The sequence below is a fragment of the Microcebus murinus genome, chromosome 4 (assembly GCF_040939455.1).
Source record: "Microcebus murinus isolate Inina chromosome 4, M.murinus_Inina_mat1.0, whole genome shotgun sequence".
Taxonomy (NCBI): Eukaryota; Metazoa; Chordata; class Mammalia; order Primates; family Cheirogaleidae; genus Microcebus; species Microcebus murinus.
The window spans coordinates 49,777,293-49,789,871 of NC_134107.1; the positions used below are offsets into that span (position 1 = coordinate 49,777,293).

At 35.2% G+C, this 12,579-nt stretch overlaps 1 protein-coding gene across 3 annotated transcripts in view; it reads right to left on the reverse strand.

Moving 5' to 3' along the window:
• USP47 (ubiquitin specific peptidase 47) overlaps window positions 1–12,579 on the reverse strand; it is a 109,171-nt gene that overhangs the window by 10,106 nt on the left and 86,486 nt on the right. For 2 of the 3 annotated variants that reach the window (XM_012785702.2, XM_012785685.2), the window contains 4 exons: window positions 11,448–11,655; window positions 8,936–9,051; window positions 6,486–6,605; window positions 3,572–4,349 (listed from right to left, as the gene is read on the reverse strand). In XM_012785702.2, the coding sequence (XP_012641156.1) occupies window positions 3,572–4,349; window positions 6,486–6,605; window positions 8,936–9,051; window positions 11,448–11,655 (1,222 nt within the window). The remainder of the gene's footprint in view (window positions 1–3,571; window positions 4,350–6,485; window positions 6,606–8,935; window positions 9,052–11,447; window positions 11,656–12,579) is intronic. The other variant, XM_012785692.2, reaches the window with a different exon arrangement.

A 12,579-nucleotide genomic window follows, 5' to 3' on the forward strand; every position in this document is an offset into this window, starting at 1 on the left:
CGCCACTGAACTCCAGCCTGGGCAACACAGTGAGACCCTCAAAAAAAAAAAAAAAAAAGGTGTAATGGACAAATTACTTGACTAGATATTAAAAGGTTATGGCTGGATTTCAGTTTTGTCATTTTAGTCTGATAAATGGCTGTAGTTAAGTCTTCTTATCTCACTGAGCCTCAGTTTTCCCACAGGATCATAGTACCAATCTCACATTATTGTTATGACAAATATAGTAAATTCTAAAGCATTATTTAAATACAAGCTATTATTGCCATTTTGGTTTATTTCTAACTTCTAGTAGTGTTATGCCAGAGGAAGACACAAATGTTTGCTAATTATAATATGGTCTAATACGGTGATTATGACAAAGTAGCTCTGGAATTAGATGGTCTAGCCTGAATGAATTCCTAGTTCTTCCTCATATAATTAGATTTGTGACTTTCACTTCTTAACCTCTCTGTATTTCAGTTACCTTTACTATAAAATGGAAATAATAGTATTTATATCCCATATTGTGTTTCTGAGTCACCACATGTAAAATGCTTAGCATAGCCTTGGCAAAGAGTGTTTAATTTACTGGCTATAATTATAGTTTTAGAGATTACCATCATACCATTTTTCCTATCTCTTTAGACTGAAGAATCCAGTCTCTTCACAGTACAACCTAACAATATCTTTAGGGTTTGCCTTTTTCTTTCCTTTCTCTTATGTATTTTTTGAATGCAGTGGTAACCAAATTGTATAAAGAAATTTTAATGCAAATGCATTATTATTATCTTTATTTAATCTGACTTTCTTGTATATACCCAAGTGCCTACAAGCTATTCCCAGGTCTTATCCCAATGGTATCTTCAGAGAATGGTCTATAATTACTATCTGAAACACCTCCTGGATTATAACTGATAGATAGCTTAAAGACCATCATTTTAAGTAGTGTTGAATTATTTCTAATTCAACTGCCTATACTGCACATAGTATGTCATTCTTCAGATATCAAATTCTTTGTTTACCTATTACACCTTGACATTTCATCAGTCTGAGGAACCTGTATTATCATTCGTCATCCACATTTTCCCAAGTACCTACTTTCAGACAACTGAGGAACTGCCAGGAACTAGTCTTCGTACAGACTCTTGAAAAACCTGGTTGCTGGCTACCATTCCTGCTCCCCTATCTCTAAACATGAGAAGGCATTTTCCAGCGTCTTCATTTTTCTTTTCAAACAAGCTTTCTGTATGGCTTCTGAACACCTAAATATGTAAGTTGTAGCAAATGGCTTCTCTTCATCACCATGTTTACTATTCCAATGAACACTAGTAAATTAGCTTAGCATGAATTTCCAAAAGGTTAAATGGCCAAAAATCTCCTTTTTAACGATTTTACTATTCGAAGACGGAAATGAGACTCTTCAAACTATAATTCTAAGCATTCCCACTGAATTCTTCCTGAAGTTGAGACTATCATCCAAATTTTCAGCACATCCTTTTAAAACAAACCATTTAAAAGAAAGAAATTTCCAACCTTTCCCTGAAAAGGAGCTAGCTATTTTTAATTTTTCCAATGTCCTTGATCGGTTGAGCATGGTAAGAAAGCAGAGTAGCTCCTAAATATAATATTTTTCTTACTACAATGTAAGCAAAGTAAGGAGCAGTTATGGGGCTTATAATCAGAATAACTGAGTCTGATTCCAACAGTATGGCCTACTGGCTTGTGACCTTAGGCAAATTACTTAGTATGTTTTGAGCCATTTTCTTCATCAATTAAAATTGTCATAACAACAATTTCACAGAGCTGTTAAGAGAACGAAATGAAATAATGCAAGTTAATGAGCCCTAGGAGGTAAATGTTCCACAGAAATTTAAAGCATTATTATAATATGATTTCTGTCTCCATTTTGGCCAGCTAATCCACATTTTCACACTTGTGTTTCTGCAAGATATACATAAGGATGTCATATAATTTCAGATGTTATTCGGATCTAACTAGTTAAAAACACAAATCTCTATACTTTTATTGCTGATTTCAATATTTCTACTACTTCTTTTTAAAAAATAGAATTTTGAGACTATAAGCATCATAACACAACTTTAGAGTGGCTGGTTGTGCACCTCCTCTCTCCATTAGCTGAAGCATAAGTCTGTATCTCAGTCATCTTTTCTTCTAATAGCCACAATGGGCCTGGCATCTAGCATGAATTCAGGAAATATTAATTGGATGAGTAGATGAATGAAGGGTGGGACTCTCTCCCAAAGGTAAAAGAAGTACATTCAATCAGAAGCCTTAAATTCTAGTAATGGTCCCACTTACTGGCTATATATGTACTTTAAGGCAAGGCATTCATCCCCTATGAGCTTCAGTTTTCTTATCTGTCAAATGAGGATATCAATGTTTGCTTTATTAAGGTCAGAGAAGTTTTAAGTGAGAACAAGTAAGTGCCTTAAAAAGTAATATATAAAAATATAAGGAGTAATATTAATATTTGCTTTGTAAAGACTAATGAAAGCATTTAGATTTTTAGCTATTTCCGTTTTACACCTGAAGAAAGATTCTGTAAGGCCGGGCGTGGTGGCTCACACCTGTAATCCTAGCACTCTGGGATGCTGAGGCGGGTGGATCATTTGAGCTCAGGAGTTCAAGACTAGTCTGAGCAAGAGGGAGACCCTATCTCTATTAAAAATAGAAAGAAATTAGCTGGACAATTAAAAATATATATAGAAAAAATTAGCTGGGCATGGTGGCCCATGCCTGTAGTCCCAGCTACTTGGGAGGCTGAGGCAGCAGGACTGCTTGAGCCCAGGACTTTGAGGTTGCTCTGAGCTAGGCTGACGCCATGGCACTCTACTCAGGGCAACAGAGTGAGACTCTGTCTCAAAAAAAAAAAAAAGATAGATTTTGTCTCCTGAGAACTTGCTAATTCTTTAGCTGGTTTTAGAAAAGTTCTTTTATTTTAAGTCTCATACAATGTTGGTAAGTTTTTGTTGTTGCTGCTTATCCCAAATGCCCAAATTGATAGATCTCTTCCATCTTTTTGAAATTTATGCATCAGAATTTCTAGTTTGTACCTTGCCTTGAGTTACTGCAAAATTAACATTTTTAAAAAAAATGCTCTTTTTTCTTTCTGACTTTCCCAGTTAATTATGTACTTTTTGAGGGGGTGTTGGAAGGAGGGGTAGAGAGAAGGGTGAGGATATAGAAACAAAATTTTCCTGGGCATTGAATATCAAATTTTCTAAAGTGTCTGGGCTTTTTGAATTATTTACTTTTTAAAGCATTCCCTAATTTTTTACTTTAGTACTTTAATCCTAATTCTGTCCTAAAACCGAATACTATTTTTTATACTTCTTATCTCACCAGAGTTCTGATATAATTATCATTTAAATGTATTGCATAGGTCTAAGAACATTGTTTACTATAACTACATCAACAATGGAAGAAAAGTCAATAGAAAACAATCTTATTATCCAAAAAGTTACAGGTAATCTTAGAACTCAGTACCTAATACTTTACTAAATATTTAAATAAATGGAGAGAAAAACTGATGCTGTTTCAAGGACCCTTTTTCTTTTGAAGTACATACATTTATGTCCTTCCCCAGAACCTTCATCTGCAGCATATGGTTCTGCTTTGAAATACATGTACTGCATTTCTCCCCTACTCTTTCCACTCTCATCATATTCACTATCAGTTCCAGAGTCTTCTTCTGCTGTATCCCAGGTCTCTTTTTTCCCTTCATTTGCTTTAGTTCTTCTACTACTTGTGATACTGTGAGAGTCAAGTCCATTGGCCAAAGGGATCTGAGCATTGTCTGCATTGCACAAAGTATCACTGCTGTGACTGGAGCTAAGAATATCACTGTCCACTGAACTTGTACTCCTGTCATTATTCACATCAGAGTCTGATCGCTCTTCAGATTGAAAATTTTCTGGATCAGAAGTCTGAATATGCTGTTCAAGTTCTCTATTATCCACTGATGCTGAAGAGTCCCTCTCATTGAGAGGTGATTCGATGTTTTCAAAGTCACTGGTCTCAGTACTTTTGCTGCTGTCCCCATTATCTCCATCCTGCTGTTGCTGCAGTGACAAGCTTTTGAGTTTTTCAGTGCTTTCTTCTAAAATAGCTTCCACAGACTTTAGGCTCCCTACAGGTCCTTTGACTCTTTCACAATCATCATCCACATTACCAGAATCACCTCCAGCTTTCTGGTATGCTGTCCTTTTGTTATAAGATCCTGGAGATTGTTCAGGTAGCAAAACAAATAATCTGATTGTATTTGCATGCCGATCCAGAAGTTTCCATAAATGAGAGTCTGTAAAGGCCATCTGGTAATCCAAAGTCTCAGAACTTTCAACAAACACCTAAATAGTAAGTCAAAAAATTATATTACATCATTAATTTTAGGGACATTCTCATTCATCATAATATCACATCAATATAAGACAGTACATAGTAAGTTATAAAATTTGTGATGATAAAGTTTCTAAAGGACACTGCATTGTTCTGGAGACTAAATGAAACAAATTTTAGGCTCAGATATTTTTGCAACTAGTCATAAAACTATGCTAAGAAGATAGAGTAGATAGACAGACAGACATACCAACACACATCTTGTTTATTGGGCTGTCTACTTTCAGAAATTTTTGTATTATACATCTTTCTCTTTAGGAAATCGAAGTTTAGCATGAATGTAGATAGAGAAACATGTATAAAGATACTTTGGGAATGCAAAACCAAACTCCAGATCATAGAAAAATTTAATGGGCAAATGATTTGGTTTTATAAAAAATAAATTACAAGGGAACAACCAACTAAAAAGGACACAGGAAACTTACAGAAAAAAAATTTGTAAGATAATCAATGAACTGTGAACACTAGATACTAGGCTAATATTAAGGCATTTTTAATTTTAAAGGTATATAATGTAATTGTTATATTTTTAAAAGAATTCTCATCCTGAAGAGATATATTTTCATTTTATTTATAGATGAAAAGATATGATGCTGGGGAAGTTTATCAAATAATCTGGAGGAAGTAGGTGGTTAAATATAGATGAAGGAAGAGTTGATCATTGTAGAAGCTGGGTGATGGGGAAATAGGTGGTTATTACACTATTCTCTCTACTTTTGTATATATTTGAAATTTTCCATAATAAAGTTTTTAAAAAAAAATGAAATTTCTATACATAAATTCAGCAATTATCAATAACATGTTGCGTTTTGCATTAAAAAATAACTATTGTTGTTCTATTCAGTAAATGTTACAAATCAGGACTATTAGCTGTTTAAGGAAGAAAAACGATTTAAGGGAAAAACCAAAGTTAGATTCCTCCTGTACTCCTTACTCTAAAACAATATATGGCAGATTAGATATTTGAATGTTTTACACACACAACCCCACACAGAAAAGTATTAGAAAAAAATATAGTGAATAAAAATTATACATTAGGATTAATAAAACAATACTAAGAAGGATCAAATGAGATAAAACACTAGACTGCACTAAAATGAATGAGATTGGACAAGGCAACAAAAGACAGCAAACAAGGAAAACTTATCTATAGTGAACTAATGACATCAGGAACAAACACATATGAAAATGTGAAACAAACACATATGAAAATGACACATGATGGAACACAAAATAATATCAAGAGATAGGCCAGGCGCAGTGGCTCACGCCTGTAATCTTAGCACTCTGGGAGGCAGGTGGATTGCTCAAGGTCAGGAGTTCAAAACCAGCCTGAGCAGGAGCAAGACCCCATCTCTATTAAAAATAAAAAGAAATTAATTGGCCAACTAAAAATACATAAAAAAAAAAGAAATTAGCTGGCCATGGTGGCGCATGCCTGTACTCCCAGCTACTCGGGAGGCTGAGGCAGGAGGATTGCTTGAGCCCAGGAGTTTGAGGTTGCTGTGAGCTAGGCTGATGCCACGCACGGCACGCTAGCCCGGGTAATAGAGTGAGACTCCGTCTTAAAAAAAAAAAGATAAAACAAGAGGATCAACATGAACATTCTTCTTTCTAACAAAGATAAATGAAAAGGCAAAGGGAATAAAGCTGGGTGAACCCAAGATTGTAATTAACTCTAGACTGGGCATGCCTCTGACTTACCATGAAGTACTGTTTTATGGGAGAAGCTTAAGAATGAACAAAATTCAAAGGACATAATCACTGTAGGTAGAAATAGTCATGAAGGTTTTCACCACAGCAGGAGGACTAAGCTGGAGCTTGAGAACAAAAATGTGAGAAGAGGAGGAAGAACATTCCAGGTAGGGTGCGCATGAACAAAGGCAGAAAGGGGAAAACCAGTGAGGACAGAAAGAAGCCTGATCTGACCTGACTACAAAGGAAGGTGATTATTGCAAAGATGTGAGAATTTAAGCTCCAGGAAGACGGTGGATAGCTCTAGAGGCCAGGCTTATAATATTGAACATAATTTCATTTAATATTACTAAACAGCATAGAAAATAGCAATGAAAAAGTAAAAGACATACCTTGTTACTTCTAAAAAAACCTTCAGCTTTCAGGGTTTTACTGGGCACACTGAGAAGACGCAAATCATTATAGCAGCGTTCCAGCACTATTCTCATTGTTTCAGCAGGTAATTGGATGGCCTATAATAAAAGCAATTTAATAAAAAGTACTCTTTCAAAAATAATTCTGTTTGACTTAGAAATATGGGGAAACAAGACACTGATGAGTTCTTCTTAAAAGTAGCAGAGAGAAAAATAATTTTAGTAGAGGTTTTTAAATCTTTGAAAAATCTAAGGCAAAAACTATTAGTTGTATCCATTATTTATGCAGCAAAAATAAGGAAGAAAAGTACCATTTATTAATGTATCCTCTGAAACTATTTTAAAGTTCAGGATTTTTCACTAGAAATTCTATGTCTCTCAAGCTCGCCAAGTAAATGAGGTGATTTCATTCCAAAGAAACTAAATAACTGACTTTTTGAGAGTTGATGTCAATTGACACCTATTTAACTCCATGGATTTTGATAGGCTCTTTTGTATTCTGTGAACAGGTATTAATACTTTTATTAAATCAATTTTCCTTTGTATAAAATAAGATTAGTAAGTAAAATTTATTCTGAAATTCCACAATCTTAATTTTTGGAGTCATTTTATGAATTTCACATGAAAGAAGCAGATAAAAAAATTTACATTTTAAAACACAATTTGTTTTCAATACCAACTAATGGTATCAGTTATGAATACCTAATTGGTAGGCAGCCTAGTTATACTGTAAAACACTGTATTTGTTGACACAATGTTTTGTGATCGCCTTTATTCTCTATGGACATATTTTTCACCAAGATTATTAGCTTCTTCAGGGAAGGGGCTATTGGGTGTTCCCTTCATAGTATACCTCAGTGTTCACAATCTAGATTAAACTCAACTGTTTTTAAATTTGGCATTTACATTTTTTAAATATAATGCAGAACAAATTACACTAACATAATATGCATTTATGAGCAATTTAATCATAAAATATGACTTTGCAAAATGCTTTGTTTCCTGGCAAAGCATTAGAAGTCATTGTTTTTTTTTAAATATAATAACCACCAATTCTTATTTTTTATTACCATTCCCACAACCCTGTTAAACAGGTATTAAAAACCCCAGATGATAAAAATGAGTATAAGATGAATGACTAAAAACTGGACTCAATTTCTTGACCTGCAATCCACTATACCAAGGGATCTCAACCTGAGGTTCAGAAACCCTGCAAAATTTTGCCTGTTTGTGTTTCAAGATTTTATAGAGTATAGCAGTGGTCCCCAAACTTTTTGGCACTGGGGACTGGTTTCACTGAAGACAATTTTTCCATGGGAGAGCGGGGAGCAGAAGCCAAGCTTAGGCGGCAATGCTAGAAAGCAATGGAGACCTGGGAACAGTCTGTAAACATAGATGAAGCTATGAAGCTTCATTTGCTTGCCTCCTGCTGTGCAGCCCCAGTTTCCTAAGTTTCAAGGAAGACAATTTTTCCACAGAGCTTGGGTGGGGAGCAGGGGTGGGCGGGGAGCAGGGATGGGCGGAGCTTTGAGGCCTGGTCCCTAACGTGGCCCAGGAGTTCAGGACCCTTGAATAGATATTGTATGGAGTGGACTACTACTTTTGCCCAAGGAAATCTGAATGTTTTCATCATTATATTTTTCCAGCTCAAAAAATCTGAATGAGCTATGTTCTTTATCACTTCCTCACATAATGGGGCCAATATTTATTAATTCGTCACCTTCCCTGTCAAGTCTGCTGCTCCACTTTCCTCCTCCATTTCTATTAATATATCACAACCTTTCTGGTTACCCAGGTTTGAAATCCCTCAGGTCATCCGTGCTTCTCTGCCTTACCCCAACACTTACCAATTTTAAGTCCTGCCGATTCCACTTATGTAATCACTCTCAAATTCTACGCCTTCTCTCGTTCCCAGTTACATACCTTCACCTGAATTACTTCAACAGTCTCATCTCCATTCCTGACTCTCCCTCAATCCATCTGCAATACTAGTGTCACCAGAGTCACAATTCTACAGCACAGCTCAGATCATCCGCTGCTATACTTAAATAGAAAACAAACAGAAAATCTACTTCCTATTGCTTACACCAAAGACAGCCCAGACTTTTGTGTTTACTGTTTAAATCCCTTAATAATCTGTACTTACATTTCCAAACCTATATTTCACAATGATACAGCCAAAACACACAAGTTATTGTTACATGCACTCACAAACTTTCTTGTTTGTAAGTTTGTTACATGCAAACTTTCTTACTTCCATACTTTGCTCTGTTTCTTCTATTTGAGTGTCCTTCTTTCCTAACTGTAGTTGTCTTCTAACTATAAATGTTAGCTTGTTGAGGTAGAGCTTGTATCTTATTAAATATCACACAGTACCTTGTACCATACCAGGCATTCAGAAATATTCACTGACCAATTTTAAAACTTACCTTTGAAATCAGTTGTTTGAACTCTGTAACTGTCTGATTTAAGTAAGCACGAACAGTTATAGGAGCAGCTACAGATTCTGCCTTTAGATCAACAACATGAACTTTCACCATCACTTCTGTCACAATGGAAGACATAAAAACATAATTGGAGGTTATTATTTTAATATATTTCACATAAGCAATGCTTTCTTAACATGTTTTTAGTAGATGCAAAGACAATATTTTCTAATTACCAAGATAGCAGATGTATATCATACATGTGTAATACACGTTAAGAACATTTCTTTCACAATTTATCATAATAAAAGCAGATATATTTAAAGAAATGGAAATGAGGCTAATTAAAAGTTCTCCTAGCTCTCTTTTAAAAATGTTAAATAGTAGTCTTCATTGCCAAGTATCATTTTTTTTTTTTTTTTTTTTTTGAGACAGAGTCTCGCTTTGTTGCCCAGGCTAGAGTGAGTGCCGTGGTGTCAGCCTAGCTCACAGCAACCTCAAACTCCTGGGCTCAAGCGATCCTCCTGCCTCAGCCTCCCGAGTAGCTGGGACTACAGGCATGAGCCACCATGCCCGGCTAATTTTTTGTATATATATTAGTTGGCCAATTAATTTCTTTCTATTTATAGTAGAGACGGGGTCTTGCTCTTGCTCAGGCTGGTTTTGAACTCCTGACCTCGAGCAATCCGCCCGCCTCGGCCTCCCAGAGAGCTAGGATTACAGGCGTGAGCCACCGCGCCCGGCCGCCAAGTATCATTTTTGACCTATATACCTACAAAAGTAAAAATGCGATTTTTAAAAATACATGTTTTGTTTCCTTGTAAAACTTGACAATATTGTCAAATTTATTCAGCACATTAAAAATACAAACCCAAAGTTCCAAATACAGACTAAAACTACAACACTAAACAATTATAAAAAGCTACATACTACAAAACAAATACTAAAGAGGCATTGTACCCCTACTTGCTTTTGAACAACCATCATTATTCAAAACCTTATTCATAATCAAAGACCTCTTCTCATCAAAATAATATTCTCTATAGCCCATGGAAAATTCTGCAAAAAAACTATTCTGAGTTATGTGTTTGTTTTTTTACTCAAATCCTTCATGTTACAATTTAATCCCATCTTCTCCTCTTCAGTTTTGAAGAGATCATGTTTATAACTAAACTTTTAATCCTTAGAAAACAAATGATCTTCAAATTATCTATTAAACTACATTTAATAGTTATTCTCTACTTGTTTTAACCTCTTATATGTATTATAAATCAATCCTCAGTTTTTCCCTATGTTATTAATCTATATCTTACAAAATATTTTGCTAAGGGCTTGATTATTAATGAATATAGGAGATTACTTTATAAGTCTTACATTCCATATTCACCTTTAGAGTTCATTCAAAAAAGTGGTATTATTGCTGACTCGTATTATACTTTAATCATTCTATCTTTTCTTTATCTAGCTCAAAAATCTGCAAGGAACTGTCCCAAAGGGACTCTACAGATAGCGCAGAGTCTGACTGAAGTAGGTATCACCAAATTTTCAGAAATGAGATCTACCTACTTAACAGAGAGCTCTTTGAAAGAATACACACCTAACCTACTTTAAAAAGAGAGGCCTTCATTAAAAAAGCAGCTATACATGATTCATACAGGAATGGAATTTAAAAGGGCAGAGGTTTTGTAAGTTTAACTTTTATGAATAAACATAGAAAACATAAGTCTGAATTCTGATTAACCACTGATGCAAGGGAGTTAGGGTCAAGATACAACAGTAATAATTTTGTAAAACTATTTAAACATTTTGATTTTCTCCCATTTGTTACAGTTTACACAAAGTGATTACTAGAAAACTCAAGACATGAGAAAGACCATGTAACTGTCTTTAGGGACAACTTTGGGAAAACTAGAGGCATGGTATTTTGCTTTCTAAAGCAATCCCAAACAAAGCGAAAAACCCCACTGTACTGAATGAATGTGATAGATTTAATGAAGAAAGGAAAAGCTGAAGTCTCTGGGACCTGCAGAAGTGGAGAAGATGAAAAAAAATTTAAATGTTGATAGTGATGCAGTTATTATGAATCTAAACCTCCCCAAAGAGACTCTAAAAAACAGACTCTACTTCTGAGACTTTATGGGAACACACTTTTTTGGACCAAGGTCCTCTTTATAAAGAGAGAAAGAAAGATATCCTCCTAAGAGATGAACTATTAGTAATAACTTCAGGGATTTATAGCATACAGAATGATTACTGGAGAAGAAAAATCCCACTGAGTACTGTAAGCTACAAGTTTTGTTGCTTTGTTGTTTCTTTTTAAATTTTGTGTATAGGTCTTTACAAGTAATCTAGAATTTAATTCCAAGCTTGTTACTACTTCCCAACCTGTCAAAATTATTCTACATTTTAAGACCATATAAAGAATTTTTTAAATTATGTTCATTTCTATAAACAAAACATTTTCTCAGGGAAATTTTAAGTCTAATACAACTCAAAATAGTGTAAAGTTGCTTACCTCCAGGTTTATAAGATTGGAAAACTTGATCAGGCTTTCTTGTCTCTAACAGCAGATCAAACATATATGTTGACTTCACACCACCTAGTAGAAGTCCCATTGGTGTATCTTCTTCTCCTTCATATGACCGTTCTAGATAATCATGAAACTCATCATATTTAACAAGGCGACAACAATCCAGGGGTATTACCTCTTCTAAATCCATCATCTAAAAGAAAACAATCCCCCAGCAAAAAGAAAAAAATATAAATATAGTGTTTTAGTCTGGTGTGTAATGACACTACCAATAGGTCCTAACAAACAAAATCCAAATACTTATGATTTTCATCAAAAATAGCAAAGTTTATAGACATGACTTGAATGTTATTTTTAAATAATCATGTTTCATTATGCCTTAAATCATACAAACTATATGCTAGATTAAAGATATTTTTTCATTTTTTTAAACTTCAGGTGTAGATTCAATATCACTGTATCATAATGTATTGCTCTGTAATTACTAAACTGCAAACATAAGGGAAACCAATCAACCAGAATATGCATCTTTTGTTTTCTTAATACAATTTGGAAGGGAACTGATACCTCATGTATCCAGTGACAATCTTCCTAAGTACAGGAGGCCAGCATGTTTCTTAAGGCCACTGCAGCTTCTATGTCTCCCAAGTACCACCCCATTCCTCTCTGGATATCCCTTTTAATATTAGCCTACAGAACAACTACAGTTCATGGCATAAGAATTTCTACCATAAAATTTTCCTCTAGTTCATGTCACTAGTAGATGACATAACCTGGATGCGATAACTCTTTTTTTGAGACAGAGTCTCGCTTTGTTGCCCAGGCTAGAGTGAGTGCCGTGGCGTCAGCCTAGCTCACAGCAACCTCAAACTCCTGAGCTCAAGCAATCCTCCTGCCTCAGCCTCCCAAGTAGCTGGGACTACAGGCATGTGCCACCATGCCCAGCTAATTTTTTTTTTAATATATATATTAGTTGGCCAATTAATTTCTTTCTACTTATAGTAGAGATGGGGTCTCGCTCTTGCTCAGGCTGGTTTTGAACTCCTGATCTCAAGCAATCCGCCTGCCTCGGCCTCCCAGAGTGCTAGGATTACAGGCATAAGCCACCGCGCCTGGC